The sequence below is a fragment of the Artibeus jamaicensis genome, unplaced genomic scaffold, assembly GCF_021234435.1.
Source record: "Artibeus jamaicensis isolate MK-2021 breed Jamaican fruit bat unplaced genomic scaffold, CSHL_Jam_final contig_2790, whole genome shotgun sequence".
Taxonomy (NCBI): domain Eukaryota; kingdom Metazoa; phylum Chordata; class Mammalia; order Chiroptera; family Phyllostomidae; genus Artibeus; species Artibeus jamaicensis.
The window spans coordinates 2,784,963-2,802,664 of NW_026521616.1; the positions used below are offsets into that span (position 1 = coordinate 2,784,963).

At 41.9% G+C, this 17,702-nt stretch overlaps 1 protein-coding gene across 3 annotated transcripts in view; it reads left to right on the forward strand.

Annotated features, from left to right (window-relative positions):
- Window positions 1-17,702, forward strand: part of VPS53 (VPS53 subunit of GARP complex) — a 138,424-nt gene that overhangs the window by 55,522 nt on the left and 65,200 nt on the right. For all 3 annotated transcript variants that reach the window (XM_053662720.1, XM_053662721.1, XM_053662722.1), the window contains one exon: window positions 4,748-4,889. In XM_053662720.1, the coding sequence (XP_053518695.1) occupies window positions 4,748-4,889 (142 nt within the window). The remainder of the gene's footprint in view (window positions 1-4,747; window positions 4,890-17,702) is intronic.

The following is a 17,702-nucleotide window of genomic DNA, read 5'->3' on the forward strand; positions in this document are numbered from 1 at the left end:
GTAGTTAATAATATTGGCATCTTAGTGTTTTAAGCATTTTAAAGATCTTCTCATTCATCCTGTCTTCATGTCCACGAGGGTAGCCCAGGGGCTACATAATCCCTTTTTTTAAAGAGTTATATTTTATTGATTATGCTGTTACACTTGTCCCAGTTTTTCTCCTTTTGTCCCCCTCCACCCAGCGCCTCACACTCCCTCAGGCAATGCCCTCACTGTTGTTCATGTCCACGGTTCATGCGTATAAGTTCTTCCGCTTCTTCATTTCCTATGCTGTACTTTACATCCCCATGGCTACTCTGTAACTACCTTTTTGTACCTTCTTAATCCCCTCACCTCTTCACCCATTCCCCCACAACCCCTCCCATCTGGCAACCATCAAAATGCTCTCCATGTCCATGATTCTGTCTCTGTTCTTGTTTGCTTAGTGTGTTTTTAAAATTCAATTGTTGATATGTATTTGTTGCCATTTCATTGCTCATAGTTTTGATCTTTGTCTTTTTCTTAAGTCCCTTTAACATTTCATATAATAGTGGTTTGGTGATGATGAACTCTTTCAGTTTTTTTCTTGTCTGGGAAGCTCTTTATCTGCCCTTCAATTCTAAATGTCTTTGCTGGGTAGAGCAATCTTGGCTGTAGTTTCTACTTTTCATGACTGAATATTTTGTGCCAATCCATTCTAGCCTGCAAACTTTCTTTTTTAAAAAATATATTTCATTGATTATGCCATTACAGTTGTCCTATTCCCCCATCCCCTCCCCCCCTGCATACCTCCTCCCCCACCATTCCCCCCTTTCATTCATGTCCATGTGTCACAAGTTCTTTAGATTCTATATTTCCCATACTATTTTTGCCCTGCCCCCTATTTTCTGTCTACCGTCTATGCAACTTATTCTCTGTACCTTCTCCCCCCTTCTCCTCCTCCCACTCCCCTGTTGCTAACCCTCCATGTGATCTCCATTTCAATGGCTCCTCTCCTGATCTAGCTGTCCTCTTAGTTTGCTTTTGTTTTAGGTGTGGTTGTTAATAACTGTGAGTTTGCTGTCCTTTCACTGTTCATATTTTTATCTTCTTTTTCTTAGGTAAGTCCCTTTAACATTTCCTATAATAAGGGCTTGGTGATGATGAACTCCTTGAATTCGATCTAATCTGAGAAGTACTTTATCTGCCCTTCCATTCTAAATGAAAGCTTTGCTGGATAGAGCAATCTTGGATGTAGGTCCTTGCCTTTCATGACTTGGAATACTTCTTTCCAGCCCCTTCTTGCCTGTAAGGTCTCTTTTGAGAAATCAGCTTAGTCTGATGGGAAGTCCTTTGTAGGTGACTGGCCCCTTATCTCTTGCTGCTTCTAGGATTCTCTCCTTCATTTTAATCGTGGGTAATGTAATTATGATGTGCCTTGGTGTATTCCTTCTTGGGTCCAACTTCTTTGGGACTCTCTGAGCTTCCTGGATTTCCTGGAAGTCTATTTCCTTTGCCAGATTGGGGAAGTTCTCCTTTATTATTTGTTCAAATAAGTTTTCCACTTGTTGCTGTGCCTTTCCCCCTTCTGGTACCCCTATAATTCGGATGTTGGAGCATTTAAAGATGTCCTGGAGGTTCCTAAGCCTCTCCTCATTTTTTTTTGAATTCTTGTTTCTTCATTCTTTCCTGTTTGGTTGTTTCTTTCTTCCTTCTGGTCCACTCCATTGATTTGAGTCCCAGTTTCTCTCCCATTACTATTGGTTTCCTGTGCATTTCCCTTCATTTCAATTAGTTTATCCTTCATTTGTTCCTCTAATTTGTGACTAAGATCAACCAGTTCTGTGAGCATCCTGATCACCAGTGTTTTGAACTGTGTATGTGATAGGTTGGCTATCTCTTTGTCGCTTGGAATTATTGGCTCTGGGGTTTTGAGCTGTTCTTGAGCCATAATGTTTTGGTCTGCTCACGCTTATTACGTATGAGGGGTGGAGCCTTAGGTGTTCACCAGGGTGGGGTGACCCAGTCACTGAGTTGTGACGCTGTATGTGGGGGCAGGGTCAGAGAGGGGACAATGGCATTTGTTCTGTTCTCTCTTGGATTTCTGTCTTCTCTGCTGCTTCCCACAAGCAAACCAGGCTCCCCTGGTGCCGGCTCCTGGGTGTGTGGGCCTGTGCACCCTCCGGGACCCTGTGGGTCTCTCCAACAAACTCTCTGTGAGCCTGAGAGCTTCTCCCAGCACCTCGACCCCAAAAGTTTTTCCAATTGGTGCTTTTAGGCTTTAATTCCTGTCACTGGGTCCCTAGCCTGTGTGGTCCGTCTCACTGCTCACTCCTTTGCTTGGTTTATCTGCTTGCGAATGTGTGACTTAGGTCAGCCAGCCACCTTATTTCCTCACTGGGTCTGCCCGTTGCCACCCCACACCTGGGATCTGCCAATCACCACCTGCACTCCTGGGTCGGTCTGGCAGAAAGCTGCCCGACCCCGCTCCGCCAGCCGCTGACTCCGCTCCTCTTACCGGTGTGGATGAATGGTTCATTGTTGTCGGACTTCCATACAGTTGAATTTTCTGTGTTTTGGCTGCGTTTTTGTTATTAACACTTTGTTGTCTTTAAACTTGGTTGTGTGAGGAGGCATAGTGTTTCCACCTACACCTCCATCTTGGCCAGAAGTCCCTAGCCTGCAAACTTTCTTTTGAGAAATCAGCTGGCAGTCTTATCAGAACTCCCCTGTAGGTAACTAACTTCTTTTCTCTTGCAACCTTTAAGATTCTCTATTTATCATTAACCTTTGGCATTTTAATTATGGTGCCTTGGAGTGGACCTTTTTGTATCCATCTTGTTTGGGACTCTTTGGTGCTTCCTGGACTTGCCTATCTATTACATGGTTCCTTTATATTCAAGAATATAGAATATATTCCCCAAGAAGGTTAGATCAGTATATCCATGACAAAAGCTAAAGCTAGAGTCAATGTTTTTTTTTTAACTTGTAGCTCTACCAGTACAGTGGTGGTAACTGTTTTACTGGTAATATATTTCCTTCTAATAATTCACAGTTACATTAACTCCAGGTTAATAAAAACGTCTGTATCTAAGCATAACTCAGCCCCCTTAGAGTAGTCCATGTTGGCCGCCTGTCTTAAAATCAGAGAATACAGTCAAGTTGTAAATTTAAGCACTTTGTGCTGGGAGAAATGTTTTATGGGAAATTGGCTGTGGGTTTTATTTTTCAATAGAATTTATTTTTATAGAGCAGTATTAGGTTCACAGCAAAAGTGAGAGGAAGAGGCGGAGCTTTCCCACATACCCTTGCCCCACACATGCGTTGCCTCCCTCCTTAACCGCGTCCCCCAGCGGAGTGGTACATCCGTTACGATCGATGAACCTCCATCGGCACATGGTTGTCACCCAGAGTCCATACGTTAGGATTTACTCTTGGTGTTGTACATTCCGTGCAGCTGTTTTAAGAAACACACTCGCTAGCATAGATTTAGATAACCTTTAGTATTGATTCGAGGTCAGTTGTGGTTGTCACTTTCTAAGTCCTGATAAGCAAAGAAAGATGAATTCCTTGAGAAAGTGATAAGTAATTCTATTTAGCCTACAGACTGGTAACTTATAAGCTAACTCTGAAAAATGAAGTCTGCAGGAGACTGGCAGTATTCTAAGGCCAACTAGCCTGCTGTTGTGTCGGCTAATGGCAGCACTGCTGCTAAGCTTTCATTGTTTGAGTTTTGGCTAAAATCCTACAGACATTTAATTATCAAATAAGTTTAGTTTGATTTTGTCATTTGTTGTGGGGGAAGACGATCATAGCTCAGTTCTTACTAAGAAATCTTCTATCACTATTATAAGTTGCCCTCGAACAACTTATATTCTGAAACAGAACACCGGAGAGGCACATAAACAGCAGGAACCACAAAACTCCTACTTTTCACAGAGAGGGTCCAGTCCCTCGTGTGTATTTCCAGGGTTCCTGCTCTCTGTTCAGAGAGAAGGTCATTTCCTTGGAAGATTGAGGGTTTTGTCATTTGGTAACTAATGACTCATGAAATTGCATAGAAAAGTATGCATTTTTATAAGATACTGTTTCATATATATATTATCAACAGAGCATTGAAAAATTTAAGTATTTACCCTGGCTGGCGTAGCTCAGTGGATTGAGCACGGGCCTGTGAATCAATAGATCGTGGTTCGATTCCCGGTCAGGGCACATGCCTGGGTTGCAGGCCAGTTCCCAGCAGGGGCCAGTTCCCAGCAGGGGATGCACCAGAAGCAACCATACATTGATATTTCTCTCCTTCCCTCCTTCCCTTCCCTTCTAAAGATAAATAAAATTTTAAAAAAATTTAAATATTTAAAAACAGTAGTAACAATGTAAACCAGTTGGTGTCCATAATCCTTGACTGGGGGATAATTTCACCTTAAAATTCTCCAACAGTTAAACTAAGTTGGTAACAAACCTCAGGATTTGAAATGGCCGCGCACTTTTTTTAAAAAAAAGATTTTATTTATTTATTTTTAGAGAGAGGGAGAGAAACATCAATGTGCAAGAAATACAACCATCGGTTGCCTCTCAAGCGCCCCCAACAGGGGGCCTGGCCCGCAACCCAGGCACGTGTCCTGACTGGGAATCGAACCGGAGACCCTTGTTCGCAGGCTGACACTCGATCCACTGAGCCAAACCAGCCAGGGCTATTTTTTTTAAAAACACATATTAAAACCATTTACTTTGTCTTATCTTGAATGATCCATTTGTTTGACAATATTCTTGCCTCTTTATTTTGAAGGACAGAACTTGCCAAGATTATGCGTACCAGAGCTAAGGAAATTGAAGTGAAATTGCTTCTTTTTGCTATTCAGAGAACAACTAACTTTGAGGGATTTCTTGCAAAACGCTTCTCTGGCTGCACCCTGGCAGATGGAAGCCTGGTAAGACTTCTCAAGGGAGGCTGGGATGTGACCTCCATGGAGGGCAGCGGGCTTCACTTCAGTCTCTGACGTGTGGTGGGTCCGTCCGTGGGCTCTAGTGCTCAGTCCCCTATCCAGGGGTTTCACTGAGTGTGTAAGTGCGAGTCAGAGGCCTCACCTAATTACAAATACCATATTACTTTACTAACTATTGGATTTTATTATAATTTGGTTATGTTTTTACTGTACAGTTTGTCTTCTTAATGTCTCTGGTGAGTAAACCAGTTCATTGTGTCTCCATAAACTTCAAAGCCATGTGTGCAGAATTCCATGTCAGAGAGATACCCAGAGATTAACAGGCAGAGGTCACTGGTCTGAGGACTGTGTACCTCCATTGGGAAGGTGGAATGTGGTGGTGTTGGTTAGAACCATTTGATCTCCATGTAATCAAAGACCAGGCCCAAAGTGTCTCTCAGAAAACCCTCTTGGAAACCCAGGCTCCCTGCTCACACATCGATATGCTTTCTTTAGATTTCTATCCATGGGGAAACCAAATGTTTACAGTGTATAGTAATTTCTGTTTATATCATTGCACACACACAGACTTGAGCTCCTTGAGTGCAGGAATCCTGGCCGACTCATCCCTGCTTCCTCGTCACACACAGAGTACACAGACCTTGTGCAGGCAGACAGGAACGAGGAGGGAGGGAGGAAGCAATCCAGGCTGAGAGAGTCACAGCTCATGAATTTCCTTTAAAGCTGGGATTTTATTTTAAACTGCCGGTAACAACAGAGAAGTGATATGGTTGGGTGGGGACAATTCTTGGATCAGCAATCTAGAGAGACTTGTGTCCAGTTTTGACTCTGCCGTCCCTCAGCGAGTTGCCTTTTCTGGAAAATGAAGAGAATAGGCTCTCCTGTAATAACAGGGTGCTGGGGAATTACACAAGACTTAAAACCAGAAGCCATAAAGATAAGTACTAAAAGATTTGACAACATAAAAAGAACAAAATTCTGTTTGGGGAGAAAAGGTCATAAGCATAACTAAAGGATATTATGCTGTATGAAGGGAAAAACAAACATTGAAGCGCACGCTTCGGCAGCTCGTACCCTAAAACTGGAAGGGCACGGGGCCAGTGCGGCCCTGCACAAGGACGGCACCCACCTCCGTGAAGCCGTCCGTATTCAAAATAAATAAAGTTAATGCGAAAAGTAAAATCTTTCTCAGGAAAGAACAGTTTAAGCTCTCTAAGACACATGAATGGTCATGGAGAAAATACAATAAAAATTGTATTTTAAAAAGACAAATGGTTAATATTTGGCAAACATAAAGAATTCTTAAAAATCAATATGAAAAAGACAACCAAAGAAAAATGAGTACAGAGTCCAGCCGGAAATTCATTGAAGAAATAACAGTTGGTTAATAAGTACATGCAAAAATAGAATAAGATATTAATTTTCATACATCGGGTTGGCAAAAACATTATAAGAGTAACAGTGGAGGCTTTTAGTACCAGTATGCAAATTGAGACTACCCTTTTGAAGAGCAAATTTTCATTATGTATCAAAAATGTAAATGTGAGTGCAGTGTGAGGCAACAATTTCATATCTAGCTGTGAAGTCTACAGAAAAAACCCATACCAAGAAAGAGGCGGTGCTCATCATTGAAAAGTGGTCCAATAAGAAATGGTGTATCCACCCTGTGAGGCAGCGTCCAGCTGTTTAAAAACGGGAGAATGGGAGGTAGGTCTAGATGTACTGTCACAGTGCAAAATGGAAGCTTGCAGGCCAGGACATGTGGTATAATTTTATTTATATAAAAAGCAAAAAGCATGTTTATGTATATAAGTGCGTGAGAAAAGGGTCTGGAAGTGATAACGGTGGGTGTCTCTGGGGAAGGAAGTTGGAGTGAGAGAAGGCGGAGAAGCGAAGGCTTTTCTTTCGTTCCACTTGTATTTTGTTTGAATTTTTTTTATACAAATGCATTTACGTACGTTTTTAAACATAGTTTTTCATGGACATACTTTAACAAAGTTATTTTTTAATTTTTTAAAAATGAGGGACATGAGCCAAAACTGACTTCCAAAACTCTTTCCTCTAACAAACCCGAATGTGGACTCCACGTTTTATAATAGCAAACGTGTTTTGAACATCGCTGTGTGTCCCACACAGTGCTAGGTGTGTTCCTAAAGTCGGTCACTTTGCTTCATCACCCGTAGGAGACAGGTGCTGTACTCGTTTGAAACTTACCTGAGACCACATAGCTTATATGTAAATACAGGAAAACCGAGCTACTGTGATTAAAGCAGGGGAGAAAGGGCAGAGGGTGGGTGAGAGCCCCATTCACTTGCTTACCCATCATTCCACTGTCTTCCCTAGCTCCCACCCTTCCAGTCCTAAAATTCTGGGGCTTCCCTGGGCTTCCTTTGTGCCCCACCAGTGCTGCCTCGCAGGAGGTGCATCAGGAGCTGGTCCCTCAGGGCACTGGGCTGAAGAGTGGTGGCGGCAGCCCTCAGTGTCAGCACAAGGCCCTTCCTACTTAGTGCCACTCAGGTCTTCATTAAAGTAAGGTACAACCGAACCACAAAGCACTCTTTTTGTACTTAAATAGAAAAAGATATATATATAATATGTAATACATACACATTCATCTGATTGTTAACTCATGTTCAAAATTGATTTCCTTTTAGTAACAAGGAAAAAACATAGGCCACAAAAGAAAGGAAAATGCCCTTAAAGAATATACAAGTCACAGAGGGAAATAAGTAACAGACATAAATGCCATCGAAAGAAGTGTGTATCTCTCCTGAGAAGGCCGTGGTCGGCTTCAGCACTGGCTTGACATCCTCATGCTGTCTGTGCCGGCCAAGACATGCTTCTGGCCTGGTTTTAAACAGAGACTCTCACATCTTGGGGTTCAGCCCTACAGAGATCTGTTGGGGACAAGGAGGTTCAAGCTTTGAGCACAGGTCCCAGCTGGAAGTGCCCCTGAGCTCCCATGTTCCAGCTGGGCAAGGTCAGTAGAGCCTAAGGTAATCCAACTAACTATGGAAAATAGGTCCCAGAAAAGGATGCTTGAGTAACGTTAGTGTCAAATGCCTGTTTTGAGCTATTCTTCCTCTCCTGTGGCTAGATTCTATGTCCTAGTGATTTTGCTTGTGCATTTAGTGATCTATAGGTTTACAGGGGAACAAATGGCTCCTTCGTGTCTGATGACCAGGGTAGCCTGTAGGCCTGGACACATCAGATCTGGCTTGTGCTAGAAAATGCCCCAAAAGTCAAAAGAGCCAGAGTAATGTGGGCAGAGAACACCCCTCTAGACAAGGCAAGGATGCTAAACAAGGTAACCACACAGAGACCATGAAAAATGGGCAAAAGCTGTACATAAGTTTGTGAAGCCAATACTTTTTTTAATAGAAAACCCGTATAGAGATGTCAAAATGGCAGCTGGCCAACTGTTAACCTGCTTCCGTCCGAGGGAGGAGAGGGCTGGAGGTGCTTGTGCCCCAGGGCAGCGAGGCCTGTCCTCACATTCACTCACTCTGCCGTGGTCCTAGCTGCAGCCTCTGATTCCTGGCAGACGCTGTGCTCTGCAGGGTGGGTCACGGTCAGCTAGGAACGCTTGAATCTTTTTTGCCAATCTGTTCCTTTTGGGTCCTCTGGTTTTGAAATTTTTCTGATGTGATCCATTTACAAATATCTCCTCCAGTTGCTCGGTTGTTTCCTCTCCTATCAAATTTGCAGAGAGTTTCAGGTTACAAATCCTTGGCTAGAAAATCCTACTGAACCGTGAGCTCTTTACTCAACCCACAGCTGGTTAGCGGTCTTCTCCAAATCATTCAACTTCTCCCTTTATATTTATTTTCAAATCCTTAAACTTCTTTGAGTCAGACTCTTCCCCCAGATCATCTTTGTCCCAGTTATCATGACCCAGCCACCATTCTGCACTCCGGGTCCTCACAGATGACTGCTCCAAAGGCTTCAGGGGTTCTCCCTTCATGATCTGTGTCTAGAAGCGCAACAGCACGCCCGTGGGCTCGTCAGTGAGGCAGGCCAGCTCTTGGGGGATCGGTTCACTGCAGCCTGCTCTGGGAAGATGGGAAGGTCGTGCTTCTCACTGTAGGGTTGTTTACCTTGAGCTTGGTCTTGACATCACCTTGCCATGGACCAAGTGGGGCCACACCTCTAGCAGGAGTCCTGGTGGATTAGTCAGGGCCACTGGCCATGTCCCCAACAGACAATGCTGGGAAGAGGCTGCCTAGGCTGACCCAGGGCTTCCAACCGGCCTGATTCCTAGTCTAGCTGTTGGGTACCCACCTGATGACCTGCCATTCCTTGTCCCTTTACCTCCTCCTCATGCTGCCTTGCTCCCTCAGGATATGTTTTTTGGGGGGTTTTCCCCCTTTTGGAAAATCTTCTGTGGCTACCATTTTATTTTAGGGTATCAGAATAAACTCCAAAATGGACCAGGGTAGCCCCTGAGACCCTTAAGTACATGGAAAGATAAGAAGTCAGCCAAGGAGCCAAGCTGACCAGACACCCTCCCAAGCCCACACCCGTCCGCCCTTGACTGATTGACAGGGAGGGTGAGCTTGAGGGGTGATGAGCTCACCTGGAAAGACCTGCCCTCCCTCCTGTTCTTTTCTGCCAGACACGACCTTGACCTCTGAAAGAAATGTAGACTGAAAAAAACTGGAAAGACAGGGCTTGTTTTGTTTTGTTTTCATTTTATCCCTAACAAGTTTGTAATGTCCTGTGCTGTCCCTGTCACTGGAAGAAGTGAACTGCCACTGCTTTTTGCTAATTTCCTCAACTCCTGACCCTTTAGGAGAGATTCAAAATAGTCTGTAAATTAAAATGCCTTGAAATTAAAAGCAAATGTCTGGATGTGATTTAACTGTACCCATATGTGTTAGTGACTCGATGATTAGACTCAAGGTAAACATTATATTCAGCTTCTATGAAAGCAGAGTAGATCAGGTTAAGTTGTTGTAACTGGTTCACTGAATTTGGAAGTTTATTTTTTGATAAAATTAAATTTTTTCCCATTTCATGCAGCTGCATTTCATCCCTTTTCTCAGCCATTGCATAGGTTGCCTTTCTAAATAGAATCATCCTTTGGCTTATATGGGGTCATTTTAATATAAATTTATACTTGCCCAGTTTTTAAAATTACATTATAAATGTAGAAGCTGCAGGTGTGAGTTTTGACCATCCTGTTTGAGCACAAGAATGCTTGCAGAAGGTTCACTACTTACACCCTACAGCTCAGTCTGCGGCAACTTAACACCTGCATTAGGGAGAGAGTGGCCGAGCAGGAGGGGACAGGGTCTCTGTAGTTCTGCCAAAATACGAGGAAATAGCTTCCCTTAGCTGGTTAGCCCCCTTTAATGTTTCAAAATATTTTATAAATGCTTTTTTATTGATTGATTTTAGAGAAAGAGAGCAAGGGAGGGAGAAACTTCACTTTGTTGCTCCACTTATTCATTGTTTGATTCTTGTATGTGCCCTGACCAGGGATCGAACCCACGATCTTGGTGTATTGGTATGATGCCCTGATCCACTGAGCTACCCAGCCAGGGCCTATAGATTTTATTTGGTGCTAAAGAAATATATTTCTTCATGTGAATAACATCCTAATTGGAGATTAACTTCTGTTTGTTTCTAAGAAGAAAGTAACACATGGTCAACACAGAAAATTTAGAAATTATAGCCAAGAATAAAAAGGCAGAAAAAAATGTCATTTGTCTTCCCATTAACCAGATGAGAATTTGGGTGTGTTTGTTCTGTACATTTTATACAGTTAAAATTGTACTTTTTAAATTCTTTTTTTTTCTGTTTATTTTACTTTTAAAATTGAAATAAAATTCATATAACAAAATTTCACATGAAGCTCATTATTAAAAGTATACAATTTCATTTTTTAAAGCATTTTCACAGTTGTGCCGCCATTCCAACTATCCAAGTCCAGGACAGTTTCACTGTCCCCAGAGGAACATACCCAACCCCGCAGTCACTTCCAGTTTCCTCCTTCCCCTGGCCCCAGCCAACTGCTAACCGACTTTCGATCTACGGGCTTCCTATTCTAGACGTTTCGTATCAACGGAGTCCTGATTGTGGCCTTCACTTAGTACAGTGCTGTCAGGGTTCATCCATTGTGTCGCCTCTGGCAGTACCTCAGCCTTTTTTATGGCTGAGTAACATTCCGTTATGTGGACGTACATTTTGTTTATCCATCTGTCAGTTAACTGACATTTGAGTTGTTTCCACTTGTTGACTATTACAGTGCTATGAACAGTTGTGATTTGTGTACTGGTTCTTGTGTGAACATGTGTTTTCAGTTCTCTTGGAAATAGATTGGGGAGTGGAATGGCTGGGTCACGTGGTACCTGTTTTTATCTTTTGGAGGAACTGCCAAACTGTTATCCACGGCAGCTGTACCATTTACATTCCCGCCACCAGTGTAGGAGAGCTTAACTTTTCTACATCCTCGCCAATATACTTTGTGGGTTTTTTTTAAATTACAGCCAATATCATGTTGTAAAGTAGTATCTCCTGGTGGTTTTGACTTGCATTTTCTCAATGACTAGTAATACTGAACATTTTTTCATGTGCTTATTGGTCATTTGTATATTTTCTATAGAGAAATGTCAATTTAGGTCCTTTGCCCATTTTTACGTTGTCTTCCTATTGAGTTTTAGTTTTTTTATACACTCTAAATATATTTCATATATTCTTTATAAATTTTATCATGTATTCAGTATTTGATTTGTAAATGTTTTCTTTCATTATGTGAGTTGTCTTTTTTTAAACTCTCTTGGTAGTGTCTTTTGATGTGCAAAAGTTTCCAGTTTTGATTTAATAAGTCCAAAGTATTTATTTTTCTCCTTTGTTATTTGAGTTTTGGTGTTATATCCAAGATCACAAACATTTTTCTTTCATTTGATCTTTATAATAATTCTTTTTTTATTGGCGTTCAAGTACAGTTGTCTCCATTTTCCCGCAACCACTTTTCCCCACCCCATCACCCCCACCTCCCACCCTCAATCCTACCCACCTTTGGCTTCGTCTGTGGGTCCTTTATACACGTTCCTTGACAGCTCTCTTCTTTCCCATGTTATCCCCCCACCCTGGTAACTGTCAGTTTTTCTTTATTTCAGTGTCTCTGGTTCTATTTTGCTTGCTTATTTGTTCTGTTGATTAGGTTCCACTTACAGGTGAGATCATGTGGTATTTGTCCCTCACTGCCTGGCTTATTTCACTTAGCATAATGCTGTCCAGTTCCATCCATGCTGTTGCAAAGGGTAGGAGCTCCTTCTTTCTGATGTGTAGTATTCCATCATGTAGATGTTCCACTATTTTGATCCACTCATTTACTGATGGGCACTTAGGTTGCTTCCAGCACTTGGCTATTGTAAATTGTGCTGCTATTGCGGTACAAGGTCACAAACATTTTTAAAATTAAAATATAAAGTGATCACTCTAAGTGTACTATCAACACCATACAAGGTTATTACTGTATTGTTGGCTATATTCCCTGTGCTGTACACTACATTCCCATGACTTACAGATTTTATAACTGAAGTTTGTACCTCTTATGCCCCGTCACCTTTTTTGCCTTTCTGCCCATTTCCTTTCCCTCTGACAACCATCAGCTTGTTCTTTATGCCTATGAGTCTGTTTCTGCTTTGATTTGTTTGCTTTTTATATTCCACATGTAAGGAGATCAAATGGTATTTGTCTTTCTGTCTGACTTATTTCACTTAGCATAATACTCTCTAGGTCTATCCATGTTGCTACAAATGGCAACATTCCATTCTTTTTAATGTCTGGGTAATATTTTATTGTATATGTATACTACATTTTCTTAATTCATTCATCTATCAGTGGGTACTTAAGCTGCTTCCATTCTTGGCTATTGTATATAATGCTGCAGTGAACATAAGGATGCATATACTTTTCGAGTTAGTGTTTTATGTTTTAGATAGATACCCATGAGAAATTGCCGGGTCATATGGTAGTTCTGTTTGTTTTTTTTCTTATGAAGCCCCTTGCTGTTTTCCACAGTGGCTGTGCCAACCCTTCCACTAACAGTGCACGAGAGTTCCCTTTTCTCCACATCCTGGCCAACACTTGTTATTTGTTGTCTCCTTGATAATAGCCAGTCTAATAAGTATGAGATGATATCACACTGTGGTTTTGATTTGCACTTGCCTGATGATTAGTGACATTGAAGGTATTTTCATGTGTCTGTTGGCCATCTGTATGGCATCTTTGGAAAAGTGTCTGTTCAGGTTTTCTGCCCATTTTTTATCGGATTGTTTGGGGTTTTTTTGATGTTGAGTTACATGAGTTCTTTATATATTTTGGATGAACCCCACATTGGATGTGTCATTTGCAAATATCTTCTCCCATCCAGTGGATTACCTTTTTGTTTTGTTGATGTTTTTCTTCACCCTGCAAAACCTTTTTAGTTTGATGTAATCTCATTTGTTTATTTTTGCTTTTGTTGCCCTTGCCTAGGAAGATATATCAAAAAATATTGCTAAAACTGATGTCAGAATTTGCTGCCCATGTTTTCTTCTAGGAATCCAAGGTCACAAACATTTATTTACTTATGTTTTAGCTCCTTTCATTTAGATATTTGATCCATTTTGAGTTAATTTTTATATATGATGTATAAATATAATTTTATATCCTACTTTCCTTCATGTCATATCTTAAGGGTTTTCTCAATCACTATGTAATATTTTGCAATATAGATGTCCCATAATTCCCTAGCTATCCCTTATGTGCTTTTCACTTTTATAAAATTATTCACTTGTATAAATAAGGCCACAATAGACATTTTTGTGAACAAGTCTGTTCACATTTCCAATTATTCTGTTCTACAAGTGAAATTATAGGGTCAGAGGTAGAAACATTTTCAAGTTTAAGATAGCCTGTGTTTCAGACTGCTTCCTGTATTCTCGTTGGCCCTTATGAATGCACCTGCCTACCTCCTCCATTTCTGAGCCTTGATACTATTGAGCTTTGTTAAGATTCAAAAGAAGTGGTCACTGTTTTAGTGCATTGTATGGTGCTAATGTACCGATGCTAATGTAAAGGGCTAACTCTGCCAGAAAAAAAAAAAGACAAAGCAATCTGAAAATGACTTTTAGTTAGAGTAGTTCATGCTTCCACCCCTAGGCGTATGTATACCCAAGAGAATTGAACATTCTCGTATGTATATGAGCGTTTATAGCAGCACTATTCACGGTAGCCAAAAGGTAAAAACAACCCAAATGTCCATTAATAGACAAATAGATAAACAGAAAGTGGTATATCCCTATAGTGGAATATTATTCTGCCATAAAAAGGACTGATATACTAGACATAGTACAACATGGATGGACCTTGAAAACACTACATTATGTGAAAGAAGCCAGATACAAAAGGCCACATGTTATGTGATTCCATTTATATGAAATATCTAGAATAGGCAAATCTATAAACAAAGATAAGTAGTTGCCAGAGACTAGGGGGAGGGAGAAGAATGGAAAGTGACAGCTAAAGGATATGGGGCTTCTGGGGTGGAAAGTGTTCTGCGGTTAGATACAGTGGTGACGGTGGTGCAACCTTGTGAATGTGCTCGAGAGACACTAAATTGTACATCATCTTAAAATGGTGAATTTAAGTTAATTATATCACAGTTTTTAAATATTAAGGGTTTTAGAAAATACTGTCTGATTTAGTTATAAATCATCTGCACTCTTCACATAAATAATTTTTCTACTAATGAGAGAGAGTAATACAGCTGTTCAAGCTCAAACAGAATAAAATATTTTAAAAGAACAATCTCTTCCTTCTCAACTACTGTAAATCCCTCTCAAGGGAGAGATAGCCACTGTTTAATAGTTTGGGGTATATTTTTGAGATTTCCTTACAAACATACACACACACAGAGGGTTTTTTGTTTTGCTTACAGAAAATAGCAAATGTTCCCAAGGTTTCTGAAGAGGATTTTATTAAATGCTTCTCATCCAAGCGTTTTTTAAGCTCCCCCCTTAGTGGGCCTTGGGAAAAAATGAAAAACTGAATACGACCAATGCTGATGGAGAAAGAAACCTATGCATAACTGTCACAGTGTAAGACACGGACGTGGTGGCGCCAAGAGAAGGGTCCCAGCAGTGCTAAACCCAGTGTGCTTAGCTCTGTGTTCACATCCCCGTCAGCTGAAGCCTCCAGACCATCTTAGTAAGGACAGATTAGGGAGTGGGCTGGGGTCAGGTATTTATGAAATAAGAAGTGCAGAAATTGTGGGACTTGCATTTCTTAACTGAATGCTTTCTCCTCCAGGGAGACAGATTAGTCTTGAATTTCAGAGTTCCTTCTTTGATCATTTGAAGTGTCCAGCTAGGGCCTCAGAAAGGAATTGGTACAGACAGGCCCAGATATATATAACTACTGACTGAAGCCCAGTTCGGTCTTCCTAACAGTAAATTAGACAGCTTGACTGGCCTGTAGCCCTGATGCCTTTGGAGGTGTTGGGAATCCCATGTGGTTTAATTAGTAGGAATTAACTTACTGCATGAAGAAATTCTCTTTCCTATGTAGACTTGACATCAACTCTCATAGCAAAAAAAAAAAAAAAAGCATTCTTTTAAAATCAGAAAGTCATTCATTTCTGGGCAAATTTAGGTCTCATTTATCTGCCCCAGAGCTCATGGAGTATGTCATTTAAGTTATTTAAAATCTAAACCCAAACTTGTAATTCTCTATGGTTTACAGCAGCTGCAAAGCGAGAATGAAAAGTATCGTCTGGTTGCTGTGACAACGGGCTCTGCCAGCCCTCTGCAAAGGCCTGTTCCTTCACCTCTGAGGGCTGATTGGAGCAGGAGTATAGTGCTCTAAGTAGCCGAGTCTATGTCTGCCCTCAGGGCTTTGTCAGGTCACATTTACCAGCAGGGTAGTGGTCCATTTGGTACTTTATGGGATTTGCAACAGACAAGGGAAGGAAGCTCAGTGATCCTGTGCCTTGTAACTTGATGGGCCCATTGCCTTTATTTTCTGGAGAGATCCCAGAGACAAACTAGTAGGGACAGGACCTTACTTGTGAGTAAAGGGAATTATCTTTACAAGACTTCTTGGCCCGGTGCTCCCATTTCTTCCTCTTCTGAGAGTTGCTTCATCCAGAGAAACACAACTGCACTTCTGCCTTATTTAGTTGCCCGACCCTATTAAATGCTAATGAGTGCCACCACTAACTGAGCTTTCCCTATGTGTCAGGCCTTGTGTTAAGCTGCTTTATGTACATAGCTCATGCTTTACATGCATGATCTCACTTAATTCTCATGACAGCTCTGTGCAGGGGCATTAATAGCCCTTCACATTTCATGTAGAAGAACCGAGGCTTGGAGATGTTAACCAATATTCCCAAACACAGCCTGACTCCAACCCAGGGTTTGTTGCTCAGTTAATGGTGACACCAGCCATGCAGTTGCTCAGGCCAAAGACTGAATGATCCTTAATTCCTTCTTTTCCTTAACTCTCGCAGCCACTCTCTCAGCAAGTCCTGTTGACCTGCTCTCCTAAATATGTCCCCAATCTGGCTACATTTTCCTGTCTGCACAATGCCAGGTCCGTCTACTCCCCATGTGAGCCCTTGCCTAGAACACTGCAGCTGCCTCTTAAACTGGTCTTGCTTCCATTACTGTCCATGGTAATGGAATGATATTTAAAATCTAGATTAGATCCTACCACTTCCCTGTTTAAAACACCCACCGACTGCCCAATTGCAATAAGAAAAATCTAACTTTTACCATGGCCCACGCAAGGCTGTGTGTTTGAGCTCCTGCTGCCTCTCTTATCTCCTGTCTTCTTTTCTCACACTCAACAAGCTCATCCCAACCTTTGCACCAGGTCGCCCTGCTGAGGATGCTCTTCCCCAGGTCTTTGCCTGATGGGTTCCCTCTTAGGTCTCTGCTCAACTATCTGATCACCCCAGTTCCTGAAGTTTCTTGTCCTTACAGCGCCTCCTGTCCTTATCAGTCTTGTTCAGGGTTGCATTTGTAGTGCCCAGAAGAGTGCCTAGAACACAGCAGATGCTTAGTCCGTGATTGTTGAATGAATGGCAGACAGATGCTATTCTTTGCCTAGAAAGCTCTGGCTGCCCCACCCCACTCCGCATACCCTTCACATACTTAACTCTGGAGTACCCTTCAGTTCTGCTCAAACATCATCCCCTTGGGGAAGTTTGCAGTGATCCTCTATATTGCATTCCTTCATAACAACCTCAGCTTTTCCTGAATGGCCCTTATCACACGCTTGTGCAATTATTTGGTTAAAGTCCATCTCCCCACTCGCCCATAATCTTCATGAGGGTAGCGGGAGGTCTGTCTTGCTCATTGCTTTACTCGTAGTGCCTGGCACATCCATCTGTGAGTGGATGAATGGAGAGGAATCAGTCATGTTTTTTGCATCAGCTTCATCCATACTTGGAATGCATATACCCCAAATGAATGAGTAAGGAGTTCTTTAGTACCCATGACTGTCAGAAATCCCGTTGAGATATTAATAGAGGCAGACCATGGGAACAGCAAAGAGACCTTGAGACTCTTCTGACCATAACACTGAGCAAGTGGCCCGTGCCACCCCAGCTGCCTTTCCAACGCTGCCTTATATGTTTCACTTCCTGCGTCTATCCAGCAGACACTCCCCCAGGGAGAGTGGGGCCCAGGAACACCCTCAGCTCACTTGACCAGTGTCTACTTTTTTGTCATGATTTCCAGTAATTGTTCTTAAAATGAGACACAGCTGTGTAATTGTGAGCTGTTATTGTCAACCCTGGTAACC